The sequence below is a fragment of the Aphelocoma coerulescens genome, chromosome 5, assembly GCF_041296385.1.
Source record: "Aphelocoma coerulescens isolate FSJ_1873_10779 chromosome 5, UR_Acoe_1.0, whole genome shotgun sequence".
Taxonomy (NCBI): Eukaryota; Metazoa; Chordata; class Aves; order Passeriformes; family Corvidae; genus Aphelocoma; species Aphelocoma coerulescens.
Genome location: NC_091019.1, coordinates 59,328,312 through 59,343,844, shown reverse-complemented (window position 1 = coordinate 59,343,844; position 15,533 = coordinate 59,328,312). Strand labels below are relative to the sequence as shown.

At 41.5% G+C, this 15,533-nt stretch overlaps 1 protein-coding gene across 2 annotated transcripts in view; it reads left to right on the top strand.

The window, feature by feature from the left end:
- The window catches only part of AKT1 (AKT serine/threonine kinase 1), a 78,391-nt gene extending 75,270 nt beyond the window's left edge, over window positions 1-3,121 (top strand). For both annotated transcript variants that reach the window (XM_069018425.1, XM_069018426.1), the window contains exons 13-14: window positions 1,119-1,221; window positions 1,769-3,121. In XM_069018425.1, the coding sequence (XP_068874526.1) occupies window positions 1,119-1,221; window positions 1,769-1,848 (183 nt within the window). In that variant the 3' untranslated portion in view covers window positions 1,849-3,121. The remainder of the gene's footprint in view (window positions 1-1,118; window positions 1,222-1,768) is intronic.
- The last annotated feature ends 12,412 nt before the right edge of the window (window positions 3,122-15,533 follow it).

The window sequence follows — 15,533 nt, the reverse complement described above, 5'->3', positions numbered from 1 at the left end:
GTGCATAATTCCAGTTGGAGCAATTTACTGTCCTCCTTGCTAAACCTTTCCCTGCAGCTTGGGATTGGAAGCCCTATGCTTCCTCAATCACGCTCCTAAATTGCTGCCTGGTGTGGCTGTGTGCTATTAAAAGATGGCCACACGTAACCCCGGTGGTGGGCGAGCGGGATCCCAGCGCGGCTCCCTGTGCTCAGGAGGGCGCAGAGCCGTGTTTACATCCTGGTTCTGCTGCCCCGTGCAGGGGAGGGTGAGCAGGGTCTGAATCCCGGCTCCGTTGCCCTCCAGAGCTGTCCATGTTCCAAGTGTGTACATCTGTATGCAGCCAGCTCCCCATCCCGCTTCCCAGGCGCGCTCCTCCTCCAGCCCCAGCCAGGCAGCTCTGCTCCATCTGGAGCTGCTCTTGCCAGAGCTTGCCTAGGTACACATGGATGATTTCCAGCCTGTCTGCCCAAGCGAGTCTCAGGAATAAACCCCCAACGAGCACAGCTCCTGCTGTAGCAAAAGGAGGATGTTCACTGCTGACTGGGCTCAGGTTTTTGTAAGCACTCCAGGTGTTTGAAGTTCAGATTTGACATCAAACTGCTTTTGGGGACCAGGAGTATTTAAGTTTAATGTTGCTGGTGCCTTGGCCTAAATTCTCCAGGGTTGGTCAGACCTCCAACATGAGCTGCACGGGCACAGTAGCTCTGTAGCTGAAACTTTTTGGTGCATGTTACAACTGTTACGGTGATACACAAGATTAGCTGATCAGTTTGGTATCACTGAGCATCTTTCTTACTCATTTTCATCCTCCTTAATTTCCATATAATTATGTGGGGAACCAGTATGTGTTGTTATTTTTAAACATTGGTCAGCATGTTATTACTTGAAGAAATTTTAGGATTCTAAGTTTTTCTTTGTGCAGTTAAATGCTAGGGAAAAAAATGCTTTAAATGCCCCATAAATAGGAAGTGCACACCTAAGTAAGTATTTTTTACTATTATTCCTTGTGAACTGGTATTTTTTAGACATTTTAGGAATGTAGGAAAAGGCACTGTAGCTTATAACTACATTGAATTCTACTTGTTTCAACAACGGTACTGCAAGAGCCTGTAATGGACACTTTTTGTTTTTCATAGCTTGTACCTCCGTTCAAGCCACAAGTTACATCTGAAACAGATACAAGATACTTTGATGAAGAATTTACAGCACAGATGATAACAATCACTCCTCCTGACCAAGGTAAAGTTTTTCCAAATGTTTCTCACTGTGTTCTCCAGATCAGATGAGTCTCTTCAGCACATATGAAAAAGCATCAGTTTAAATGTGAGGGTTTTCCATATGTATTTGACCAAGAGGTTGGTGAATTGAGGTGAAACTTTCCACATCTTTCCAGTTGGGGAAATGAGAAACCTGTTTCATAAGAGTGAAATTATTTGTACTGTTGTCTTTTCCAAATCTGCACATTCCCACTGGAAATCACTGATAATAATGAGTTTTGCACATTTCCATATCCACATGCACTGTATATATGCAAGCAGTCAGTTGAGCACGGGCTAATGTCCATATTCAATCAAAATATATTTTTGTGATAACTGAGCATGAATCCCAACTGCCAGAAATTCAGAACAGTGGATGTGGATTTAAGCAGTGCAGCTCCTAGCAATTTTAAATGGACATCTGAACAACTATTTTCTGAAATAACTGTACCATGCATTATCTTACTGTTGATTTGCTGAAAATAAAAAAAGGTAGCAGATGTTACCTGGTGGTTTTTTTCGTCTTTCAGATGACAGCATGGATTGTGTAGATAATGAGAGAAGACCTCATTTTCCTCAGTTCTCCTACTCAGCCAGTGGAACCGCTTAATGTTTTGCCATTCAGAAACAAAACAGACTGCATTTTGGGGACCTTACTTCAATGGACACTAGAGAACTTTCTATATTATCAAGTTACAAACTGTGTTTGTATTACGACTTAGGTGAATTTGTAGGAAGCCTCACAGATTCTGTATTTAAAACAATTCTTTGATGCATTTTTGAGAAGGAGAACAAATCCATTCTTAAGTATTATGTCAAGGCTTTTATGCTGAATGACCATGGGTTTTTAAGAATATACACCAAAACTGTTTACTTTAGAAATAATTAAGGTATTCAACATATCAGCAACTCTGACCAGAAAATCCCCTTATTTTATTTATTTCATACAGTTCATTATCTAAATACAGAATCTGCACTCTGAACAATTAGATTTATATAGGAAGATATAAGACTTTAGTAGCTAGTGCGATAATATAAGCAACAAAGTGAACAAACTCTGGAGGGTTAAGGTTCAAACTCATTTTGGACAGCAGTGAAGTGTCATCCAACTCCAGAAAACCAACTATAGGAACAGCATTAATGGCCTCAGTGAGGTAAATCAAAAAGCAAAAGTTATTTTTGTTATAACATCTGCTACAAGACATTACATATCAAACTGAATCCGGTGGGATTGCCACACCGTACAGATGAGTATTTCTTTCTAGACAGTGCATTTAATGATTCCATTTGCATAGAACTTAGGAATACTTCATAGGATTGGCTTCTCAGAACCTAGAAAACGCTTGATTTACCAATCTAATATGAAAGGCAACAACACAAAATCACCCACTTCCACCACTGTACAGAAATACCACACAGGTCTAAGTGAGAAATCATCCTCATGAGCGAGTCGGCCAGACACGAGTACATTTGGCACTGACGTAATGACTTGTTGCCGCGTTTTTTTTTTTTTTTTACAAAAAGATATATGAATATATATAAACACTTAATGATTTTTTGCATCATGCCAGATCATTTCTTCTTTCTTGAGTGTGCATTAAAGGTATCAACCAACAGTTCATGGTGCCTTCTCACTCTTGAAGATTCAGTTTAACAGTGTTTCCCATGTATAAAAAAAACTAGGTTTAAACTTCATATGTGTTTGAATAATAATGGTGTTCAAAAAGTGAACTTTTTTTTTTGTTTTTCATTTTTAATCTTTGTGGGAAATCCCCCACACCCTATTTTTGTTGTATCATGTTTCTTTGTAATTTTCATAAAAGCAGTCTTATTCTGTCTCTGCTGCGAATAAAGTTATTCCATTGTAGGTTGCGTTCTTTAAATTGCGCCTTTTTTTTGGTTTTTTCATTCTCTTGACTGTATAAAAAATGATGACATGTATTCCAGTTAAGTAGCATTTAATATTTTTATTTGAAAGGAAGTATATTATGAAAACCCTCCCTTCCCCTCTCCATCAGACACTCTTGTGCTTGCACATCATCTTGACTTTTTTTTAACAACATTCAACTCTAGTATTTTTACTCATGATACTAAAGTTTCTCCCCAAATACAAATACAATATTTGCAAATAAAATTTCTTTCGCAAGTTAGGTTCTTATTTCTTGTGGTAGGAGCCTTCTGAATTTGCAGAGATGCAAGAACTGCTCCAGTTTCTCAAGTTTGATGTGCTTATCACTGAGGGATTCAGGCTGTTCTGTTCCTCCTGAGTTGTTTCATCTCTGTGCTGATCATTATGCAAAGATAATTTTGGAAAACACTTGTTCAGAGAAATGCACCGTGTGCCAGGAATAAATTGTCTTGAGGTGAATGAGGACTGGCCTTGTTTTGCTGCCCTCCTGGTGCCAGCAAAGGTCCTGATCTGCAAAGGTATTTCTGTTCCACCACTCGGGCCAGTCTGTGCTGTACAATCTCTAACACTCTCCAGGCACTAATGTTAATCACAGCTGGGAGGTGGTTACAGAAGGCTGGAATGTCCTTTTTCAAACAAGAATACAAAGAACAAGATACGAACATCCAGCAACAACTGCAGTGTGCTTCAGACTGAGCAACAGGAGTTGCAGCTGTAGTAAGCCATTAAACATCCAGCACGTTTTTTGGTTCAAAGAATAAGCTGTAATTCCCAGTGCAATTTACTGTGTGTTTTATGCAAGGAGGGAAGGGGGAAGAAGAGATCCATGTCTCTGTAGGGACTGGTGCTGGACAGCCTGTCCTGTTTGGCAGGTCTGATCTAACTGCTCTCCTTCCTTTGCTTCCAAGTCTTCATCCGAGTCTCCAGCCAGCCCAGGGACGAAGTCCAAGGAAACTCTTCTGGAAGTCTACAAGTCTTGACAAGTTCTGAACTAACACAACTTTGTGCATCCAAATATAGGCAACATGAGTGAGCAAAGGTTACCATAATCTGCCCCAGGAAAATCTGCTCTGTCAAGTGCAGGAGCAGGCATGGATCACGTTGTTTTGTTGGGGCTGATTATGTCTCAGCATTTTTCTGCCAGTTGTTGCTGATGGATTGTTTTAATTCCCTTATATATAATGGAACTCAAAAAAAGCTGCCAAAGATCTCTGAATCTTAGTATTGTTAGCAACTGAGAACTGTGAGGGCCACACCTGAGTGCTGGGTCTTCTGGACACTTTCCCTCATTTTGCCAGTGATTGTTCTAAACACCTGTTGTCCATAATTGAGTGGTTATGGCTGTTACAGCTGCTTATCTGCAAACATAAGATGTGTTCTTTACATTTTGATTTAGCACAGAAAATTTATTGCAAAAATCTGTGACCTGAGTGTCATTCACCTCAGATTCTTCTTGTACTATATATGCAGAGACTGCTTAAATCTTGCATGTTTCTTTAGCTCTTTCATTTGAAACTTCAGAACTTTTCTAACAATCTCTACAGCCAAAACCTCCCCATTCTTCCTTCTGGCACTGACAAAAGTCACCATGCTCTGGTGTTGCACATTGCAGTAAAGATGGTGCATCCCAAGTTCTGAACACTGGTAGTGTATCTGTGTTACAGACCAGGAGTTTGGTTGTAAATGCAGACTGGGAGAAAAACAGGAAAAAAACCCCTTGGCAGGAGCACATGAGTAAGTTCTCTGTGTGCCTGTGACTGCAGTCTGGAATTGAGGTCAGCTGGGCAGTGGTTGAAACAGACACTGCTCTGAGTGCTGCTCGGGGTTAAGAGACATGGGCTGGAGCCAGGTAATTCTGCAAATTCCATTTTATATTCTCTGGTGTAACTAAAACATCCAGTACAATCCCATTAGGATATGTCAGGCTCTTCTCCCTTTAAAGTGGAGGAAGATAACTGTGGTTCATAACATTCCCAATTTTGCACAAACTCTGACTTCTCACTGCCCCCCCCGCCCACCCTCCCAGTAGAATGAGCAGCTTTTTTTTCATTTTTGTTTCTACACCTTCACCCCTCCAGCAGGTGACCTCCACCTGCTCTCCAGCTCTCGTACTGGCCTCAAGTGTCCTAGCTGCTGTTTGAATTTGTTCCCAGTTTTCCACCTGAGAAACAAATTATGATAGTTTTTGGAGGTTTGAGGGCAAAAACTTGCCTGGATTGTTTGATTTGGATGGTCCTTGCTTTAAGTGATGGTGAATTTTTTTTTTGCTGCTTTGGATTGTGTCTGTGTGTTGAAGTGCTCAGTGCAACAGCATTGTGTTCTCATACTCCTGAGTGTTTGTGGGGCCGTTTCAATCTTTGTCAGAGAAAATACCCTTGGCTTCTTAGAGAGCACATGCCAAAACAGATTTTTATCTCCAGTAGCTGGCTGTAGGATGGTGGTCTCAGATCAGAGGTCACAGCCCACAGTGGGAGTGCAAACGCCAAGGAGACAAGAGTTGCAGAAGAGAAGCCCACACACAGAAAGTGCCTGTGAGACTCGTACGGATCTTCTGCCTGAGAAGTTTGGGAAATGATCGCTTAGGAGATCTGATTTATTTCACTGTATCTAGAAGAACTTCAGAGATAAAAACACAGTTGAAGAAACAGGCGAACATAAAGGATCTTGTTTCTTCAGTGTTGCAAATGAGTGTGTTTGTCTTCCACTTTGGGCGCGATGTTTTTAATAGCAGGGAGGTTAATTGCCACGAGGAGTAACGCACAAGGAACACACAGTGCCTATAGGAGCTTATTATCCCCCTGCAGCTGAGCGTGCAGACGTGTGCCCGCTGTCTGCTGCAGCATATGCTGCATTCTAATCAGGTGATGGCTGCTTGCTCTCTGTCCAAAGTCATTTTAAACAAATGCATTTTGTTACAGTGCTTGACACTTTTTTTAGTTACTGTAACTGCTGGTCACCACCCTGGTTTTGTGAGCGTGGTGGGTTCTTGAGGACCAAATCAAGGTCTTCATGTGTAAAAACTCTACTTCCCTCTGTGGTTTTTCAGCCTGCACATAGCTCAGTTCTGTTTCCCCTTCGCTGAAGTGCTGCTTCATATGGGGTTTTTTGCCCGTAACTGGGTTTTGAGATGGGCTTTGTGTTAAATGTAACCCTATTTTCCACACTTTCTTCATGTCTTCTGTCACGTTACTGTAACTGCTTGGATGTTGCATTTCATCAGAGTTTTGAGTTTGTTTCAAGAAGATAAGTGGCAACACAGACAGCATTTGCTGTATTTTCTGGATTCTCAAGGTCTCTCAAATTCTCCACATATACTACATTCACCCTGCAGAAGATAAAGTAATTTTTATGCTAGCGTGAAAATTCTTCACAGAGGACACACAAACCCTACCCCAAATGTTGTGATCTTTAGTTACTGGTAAACTCCTGTATCTGTTCCTTTGTGCTGTCATGTCCTTACAGTACTGATGCTGTTAGCCAGGAAGTTGTGTAGTACTGAGAAAATCTATATCAGAACAAAAAATAGTGATTGTGATCTTCAGCAGAGTGCCTGAGAGTTCATCAAAATTTGATTAAAGGGAGCATGAAATCCATTCTTAAGCATGCTGGACTTGATGATCCTTGTGGGTCCCTTCCAACTCGGCTTATTTTGTAATTCTGTCATCCTTCTCTGCAATTAGGACTTGCTGTGCTTTAGAGGCTCCTTACTGTGAAACTGGGTTTTTATTTTAATTTAGTGGGGCACAGATCTGACTTTGGAGAACAATTCCAACACCTTCTCCCACACACAGGGCTGGAGTCAATACAGCATTTTTGAGTGGTTTTTTTTTCTAAATAGCTAATGAACTTTTCTCACATAATTTGATAAATTGCTCCAGTGATTGTTAAAGGCTTTATGGATGTGCAGAAAGATCAAAACATAAGCCCTTCAATGAACTTCAAGAACAAAAATGGAGTGATATTATTTAGATGGTTGCAGCACATAGTAAATTTTCTGTGTGGTGTGTTTAGCTGCTGTGATTGTCCCTTATTCTGATATTACTGGGAGAAATGAAACTAAACAGGAAGACAGGAATACCTGGTGACCATCCAGTAATGCATGTAAAATAAAACTGAGTAAAAACAGAGAGAACAAAGTCTCTTGGAGCAACTGCAGACTGGAAAGTTGCAGAGGAAGGGAAGTGGAAGAAAGCGGATCAAAATATACTTATTTACGCAGGTGAGGTCATAAATTTAATGTGTAACTAAGATAAAGGGATTAAACTTATTATCTCCCTTTACTTGATTGTAAAACTTAGAATCAGGTTACTTTTGCAAAGTTTTACTTTCTGTGATGACTTGCTCAACACGAAGAAAGTGGAGATCAAAGGTGGCTAATGGTATTTAAAATGATCTTTTCTTAAAAATTCCTGTAAGCAGCAAATTGAGTTGTAATGAGGGCGACGCTTCCTGGGCTGCCCAGTGTTTTTTCAGGTAACTTTGAGCAACCTGTCATAGCTGTGCCTTGTTTGAGGTAGGAGAGGCATCCAAGGAATGCAGCAAAGCACTGGGTTTGGCTGGTGGTCAGTGTGAGTGGCACAGGGCTGTGTGGGCTTCCCCTGTGCAGAACAGTTGTGGCAACTTTCTTTTCAGATCACTGACAGTAACTCAGCTTTTATTAGCAATCTCTCAATAGTAAGAAAACACAGGTGCATGTTACAAGAAAGGAGAAGTCAACGAGGACACCTCAAACAGGAAGAAAACCCTGGATATAAATCCGTTTATTTTCCTACGGGTTCAGCTGCAATTTTCTCAGTGCTGAGCTGCACACGTCTGAGCAGCACCAGATCTGGGCACGCAGGCTGGTGGAGCCCTGAGCACCCGAGGGCTGCTGCACAGGAAGGCTGGAGCAGCACAAAGAAGCTTCCAACTCCCCATCTGGAAAAAGCCCCCACAGGAGCACAGGCAATGGCAATGCCATCTGTCTTCTGCTGAGCAGATCTCCTCTCCTGGGAGCAGGGAAAAAGCTGGCACATGGACATGGTCTTTCAGTTCCCCGCTGCACGGAGGTTGGATGCAGATTGCTGGGTGGTACCTGTAGAGACCAGCCTGCACTACTGAGTCCCTTTTCCCTTTTTTCAGTCTGTTTTTTCAGAATTCCAGTTCTCTTTACTTGCCTTTTGTCTTATGACATCATTCTCCTGTCCCTTCCCAGCACACAGGAAACAAGGGATTCCTTCCTCCTCCCTCACCTTCATTCTTTTTCTGTGCCTTTCCCTGTTTCTCATCTTCTGCAGTCCCTTTTAGAGGGTTTGCTATCAACTGACAGAATATCTTTTTAAATAATTATTTTCCTCATGCTGGATGCTCCTTGGGTCATTGTGGAGACTTCATCTGACCCAAATCCATAGGAACACTTACACTGTCTGTACAGACCCATGTCCTCAAGTTTCATGTAGATTCTTCACTGGTGTATTTTGGCATGAAATACTGGCCTAAACAAAGAAAAAAGCAAGTCTCCTGTTGAGTTTTAAAGTGATTTCCTATTCCTATTGATACTTTTAATATCAATTCTGCTACAGGTAAGAGGAGAAGATAACTGCCCAGTGCGTTTTGTCACACACTCTTGCTCCTTTAGTAGAGTTAGAAGAGAATTGATTGCTTTAAAAATATCTGGTTACCCCTTACTGTCTGGCATCCATTTCTGTTACAGGACATACCTAAATTTGTGTGGATTTCCAGCTGATAAGTGTAAAAAAAACTGGGGAAAACAAAACAGAAAATTTGTCTGTCCTTTATCTCACTTTGGTTTGCTTTGTGGTATGAACTATCAAGTTCAACCTATCTAGAGTTCTCTATAAATGTAGAGTTAAGTACCTGATAAGACACTAACTGAAAATTGCTGATGGAAAATATTTACATCTTCTCTTTAAAACTCTTAGAGACGCTTAACAACTCTTTAAAATGTGGGAAACTAAAACCAAGCTACTTCAGCATCCTCAAGTTCACTGCCTTTGTCTGCAGCCTGTACATCCTGAGACCAATTTATCCACTTTTCTAGTGGTGTGAAAAGCTTGTAACAACAATATTGATAAAACTCTTGCAACTCAAGACTTAATCATGTCCTTTCCCATCCTACTGCAGAACCATGGAAAGCTTCTCCTCTCTGGCACCCAGCCCACATTGTCCCTTGGGTACCCACTGATCTCATTTTCTTAGAGGAACTGAGGGGGAATTCCTGCCAGGCAGCTCTGTGGAAGTTGCCCAAGAAGTTTTAACACCCTATTCCTGGATGATACTGTCCCATCCTATAGTTACCCTGCTTGGCTCCAGCTAGTCTGCAGATGCAGGTTCAAAATAAAATCAACCTCCATTCTGCTCCCTCCCCCCTTATTTGGGCAGCTAAGTGAAATCCAAACATATGGACTCCATAAATTCTTTGTAAATGGCCTCGTGTTAAACACTCAGCCAAAGCCATGGTTATCATTAAACAAGTATAACACAAATGACACACAGGGGCAGATCCTCAGCTGTGCAGCCCAGTTTGCCCAGTGACACCAGGCTGATTGCTACGAAACCAACCAGGAATCCACACAAGCCTTCTGCAAAGCTTTAAGAGGTGCCCTTGCAGTGCCAAGCTCTGAATGAAAGGATGTTCTGCAGCATTTGTGGAAGAGCACATGTGAACACCGGGACAGGCTGCCCAGGGAATGGTGGAGTCACTCACCCTCCTGGGGGTATTAAAAGCTGTGTAGATGTGGCACTTGGGGACAGGGTTTAGTGCTGGGCTTGGCAGTGCTGGGTTAATGGTTGGATTTGATAATCTTAGAGGTTTTTTACAACCTAAAAGACTCTATGGTTCGGTGACAGCAAATTTTCAATAAACACAGATCATAATCAAGAATGCATCCACAGCTAGGCAAACCAGAGTAAAACAACTGAAATAAAATACTGCTGGAGACAGGTTTAAATATAGACTGACTCAAAAGCATGTGAAGAGCTGTTCTACTGCTGGGGCAAACTGTCTCTCAGTAATATGAAATGCCACAGGGAATGTGTCATAATAGTTTGCTACAACAAATAAACACACACACCCCCAAGCCCACTGAATTTTTTCAGTAATTATAAACTCTTACATGCAATTTAGGTGGTCCCAAAACTTTCTGAACAGTAATGAAACCATGGAGCATGTTACATTAAAATACGTATCAAAATAATCATCTTAAATTTATGTCACACCTTCCAAGGAGCTCAGTTCATCGCGCTTTTGCTTGTGTGGCATCTGACCAGATTGTCAAAACCCATTCTTACAGGGTGCTGCAGGGTACTATAACTTAAGTGATTCATGCATGCAGCTGTTGGAACTGCTTGTTGGGTTGTGAAAAAGCTCGTGGTGCCAAGTGCTGATCTAGGAGAACTCAGATCTCCATCAGCCGCCTTGGCTCCGAGTTGTTACTGAACAACAGATGGTAGCAGGAGTTAACCAAACCAAGAAAATATTCTAAGTTAAAGGCCTCACAAGAACTGAAATTCTTGAGAAAATACAGAGAACAAGTGTTGAGGTTTGAACTAGTTTTCATGTCCAAGTGATGTATGCCACTGAACTTTAAAGGGTACTCTCATTTCTGGCAACACTCGTTATGGTGGAAGTTTTCATTTAACTTGGGCAGAAGCAACCATGTGTGGAATCAATACCACAGACATTTGAGGTACAGCTCAGAGCCACAACTCCTCATGAAGCTGCACTTGCCACAATGCCTGGCACTAAGGAAAAGGTGGAAGAACCCCAAATCATGTTGTTTTGCAGTAGATTACAAGCAGCAGCAATGAAGGGACAGCATCATGAGCACTGATGATTTCTTCAGCAGAACAAGGACAGCACTGCAGTTCACAAATGGGAAACTGTTTAGTGCTAAGGGGAAGAGAAGTGCACAGGCTCTCACTGTGTCCTTATCAGCAGCATCAGCACAGAAGGGACAAAGTCAGTGCAAGATGTAAGAAAAACTGTTCTAGCAGTGATCCCAAACATGACGGGGGTACAGGAGAGAGCACAGAGTAAACAGAGTGAAGTCTCATACCAGTGTAGAAAGAAAGTCCCTCTAACTCGATGTTCAATAACTTCTAGTTCTTGGTCTCACTGAGACAGCACACTCCAGTATGAGATAGGTGAGGAACAAAAAGTATTTTCAGGACTTACAGAAGTTAGTGTTCAGCAGTGCTGATCCAAACTCACAAAGCAGTTTTCTGTAATACTTCTTTACTCCATGCCCGAGCTGAGCAAGAAAGCTCCTGCATTCCTGTGACCCACCTAAGTACACAAATTTCTTCAAGCCAGCTCTGTAAGCAGCAGTACAGGCGACTACACCCAACTGAGACCAAAGTTCTTTCAGAGAAGTGAGGACTTTCAGAACAGCCTGGAGTTAAACCACTTAAGAAGAAGAAACAATTTATGAAGGAAATATTCAAGCTGGCTTTCTTTTTTAATATTTTTGGGAGGAGACCATGAAAATCTGTATGTTGACTACACGTTTTCAACCTTACATTTTACTGTTCTTTAACTCCTTATACTGGTCATCCCAACTGATCACAGTCCCAGGTTTCTAAGCTTGTTTTTACTCCATTTAAAAATACTTCAAAATCTATTTTGGGGCAGTAAATAATCTTGCTATCATGGAAAGCGAAATCAGAACAATCAGATTACTCATTTGGGGAGGTATTACTCAGTGCAAGAAAGCGTGGGAGAACCAAGCTCCAAAAATGAAACTCACTGGGACGAGATACATAAAAGTGCATTAAATTCTGTATGTAAACTACTTGGTTGAAAATTGAATCATTTCTTTAGGCTCAGGAATCAATATTCTGCAAAGTGCTGCACTCTACAGCACATCCCACCAAAACACCTAAGGATATGAGTAAGTTTGATCATATCAGTAGTTCTAGCAGAGTAAACAGGATGTAAGAGTGGACATACTCAGGCCACATAGCCTTGTACCAGTTCCTCATTTCTGCCAGCAGCAATCAATGCTCAGGAGAACAGAAGAAGGCAGTAGATCTTAGAGTGCTGAAGAGTTTCAACAGTACTATAAACTCCTAAGTGTAAACAAAAGCACCACACCTCAATACACAGCCTTTCAGTCCTCAAAAAATAATGAAATCCTTGTGCTTTTGGTAGACTCTGAAGAGAACAGATGTGCCCCATGTGCGACCTGGAAGTTGCCAAGCTTCTTGTTCCCTTGTTTCTCTGCACTGCAGGGTCCCCAGGGCCACTAAAGCCTCATGAGCAGCAGTAGCAGCTCTGCATCTCTGGCACAAGGGGGTCTGTGCTGCCCCTGCTCTTGCAGCCCAACAAGGTTTGCCTTTCCCCAGGTGAGGACACCTGCATTCCTCTCCTCTCATCCTCTGCTGCTCGTCTCATCAAAAAAGCCAGTGAGGTTGGTCAGATGTAATAGGTCCTTGATAAATCTGTGTGACTGTTTCCAATTGTGTTCTCACCCTTCACGTGCCTGGATGTAGAGCCAGACACAGCTTTTGTGAGGATTCACCCTATTAATCTTCCTGTGGACTGAGGTCAGACTGATCAGCCCATCATCCCCCAAATTGTTCTCCTCAAAGATTGGCACAATTCTCACCTTCACTCCACCACCACCAGGACCAGCCCTCAGGTGCCACTGCCAGTCAGCACCCCACGATACATTTCCTTGTCCAGACTTACAGTCCTGCTCTTGGCATGGACATCACTGTACTCTTTCATGTCTTTATGAGAAGGAACTTGAGTAGGATATGTTAATTAAATGCAAAAAAATTTGTGTAATAGGAATGTTCGGTTTGGGGTTTTTTTGGTGGGGGTTGTTTTTTGTTGTTGGGCTTTCTTTTTTAAGAAAAAAGTGACATAACTTACATGTCGGCATATAAATAACCTTGTCATACTGCTACGTTAGAATTCAAAGGAAAAAATAACGTGATCAATTTATGCTTCTGCATTTGATTTACATTTTGCTCTTGTCTGCAGGCAGCAAAATAGTCTGTTCTGAATTTCAGGCCATATTTTATGGATGGTACAAAATATTTGGGATTAAAAAAAACAATTAAAAATCTGTTTGGGGAACATTTGGTTTTGTCCTACAGATTTATGAGGGGAATATTTTTAAACACACTTCCTCCCCAAATCTGCAGTCCAATTATTACAGTACCAATCAAGCTTTGAGGACTTGAGAAAAAAACCCCAAGAATTTGGGTAACAATAGACACAAAACCAACATCACGCTGCCACCCTGTGGCTTGGAGGTGAAACTTCGGCTGCGAAGGTTGGAGGAGGGATTCTGTTTTATTTTAAGCCTCTAATCAGATTAAAGAGCACTTCTGCACAAGGAGCCGCTGGCAGCTGTTGAAATTCAGTGCAAGTTTAAGAGAAATCGTACAGAACAGATCAGGACAGTACCTGGTGACACCATGGGGGTTCTGACATGGCTGTGTAGGTTATCAAGGGGACACCTGCCCTCAAAACCTACAACTATGTCTTTGTTAGGGAAAGAAGAAACAGAAAAACATCTGCATCTTAAAGAACAAATGAGAAGTGGATCGTTATTTAAACTATTACACTTGAGTAAAACAATGTAAGAAAATACAATTAAATAAATCCTAAAATTTTAAGTAAATCCTATAACCACAAAATGTTCAAGCAATTACAAGCTCTGCAAGAGGTAAGTAACCTAACATCTATCACAGGGTTTTAATGCAAATCACAACCATGAGAACTAAAAACTTGTAATAAAAATGTAAGACATAATATTTTGATTCCAGCTGAGTTTTTCCCCAAGGGAAGAAAATAAAATAGCAAAAACCCAGAATACACACCACCAGCAAATACTAAAGCTTGCATTGCAATTGTAGCAGTTCAAAATGCAATCAACTGCAAAAGGTATGGTATTTCAGTATCTATCAATATAAAATATCTATATGAAAAAAAGAAGTTATATATATGTGTGTGTTAGCTATTAAAATATACAAAGTGTGTGATCACTTTCACACTATTGCAATTATAATAATGTAAAATAAAAAGTAATTTAGAATAGTTTTCTATCCACAAGAAGTATTTGTCTTTAAATTACATAGCTCCTACTTATTTTTTAAAGAATCATTAACATTTTCTGAGGCCTCTTGGCTACTTTTAATAGGTTAACCAATTTGCCTTACTAAAAACAATGTTCAAAGCTTTGCTACCTTCCCCTTCTCAGTAATGAAAAGCCCCAAAGAAAGTGGAGGAAAGAGCACTGGGCAACTCAACACGGGGTACAGGTGGTGTTTCTCAGCCTTACCTGTCCTCATTTAAAAGCCTGCTGGGAGAAAGATGCTCTCTGGGAAGAGCCCCCCAGCACCCCTCTCCTTTTCCAAGCTGCCACACCCAAGGCTGTGCTGCAAAGTTGGGCTCTGGAGTCCCTGTGCTGCTGCAGCAGTTTTGTTCTGCACATAGCTGAGTGCTGCTGTTGGGTGAGTTGAGGTTTCCCTCCCTCTGCTTGGACAACTCCACACATTCCTGCAGTAGGCTGAGATCTCAGCTTAGTCTGACAATTGATAGTAAATCACTGCAAGGAACAGAGGACAAAGCTTGACAGACACAGAACAAACAGTGGAGATACTCTGTCACACTCTATCCCAACTGGAGCTTCTCCAAGCACAGAGGGCTTCATGTCCAGGTAGTCAGCACTCCTGGAATCCAGATGAAAGGTAAAGTCAGGACAAACAGCTTTTAGTTGCAGGATTTGCCATGATGAAACAGTATTACACCTAACCAGAAGTTACAATGCAGCAGTATATGCAAGTTTGTACACATACTCCATCCCTGGGAGCTTAATGACAGGTAAGTTTTGCTGGGATTCAAATTTTTAATCCAGTTTGATCCTGTCAAAACCCAAGGCCATCACACAATGACTAGTAGGGAGCATGGTGAAAGAGAAGTATTTATTCCTTGCACAGTGCTGGCATTTGCTGCTGTCTAATCAATCCACCCAGAGGCCAGATGGGTGTTTTCAAAAGAACCGGGCCTAACAAAACTGGGGACAAAGATACTGTTTCCATTTCTACTTCTTGGCTGCACCCCTTCGAAGAAAGATTCAGAAGATTTAAGCCCTTTGCAGACACTTCTGAGTGTCACAGCTGATGGCAGCAAACATAGCACAGAAGCAAAGCATAAAAGTCTTACCCATATTCATAAGGAAAAAAAAGACATTGTCTTTCACTCTCACCTGCATAATTTGGGGTTTATGCCCTGTCCTGAGATAAAATACAACTGCACCTAGTTATCACCTGTTCAGAAAGGAATACCAAAAAAAGTATATGAATTGACTACAAGTCAGGGCCCAAATGTGTAGGACACTAAAACAAAAGGAGGAGAAGAGGCTGAGGTGCTG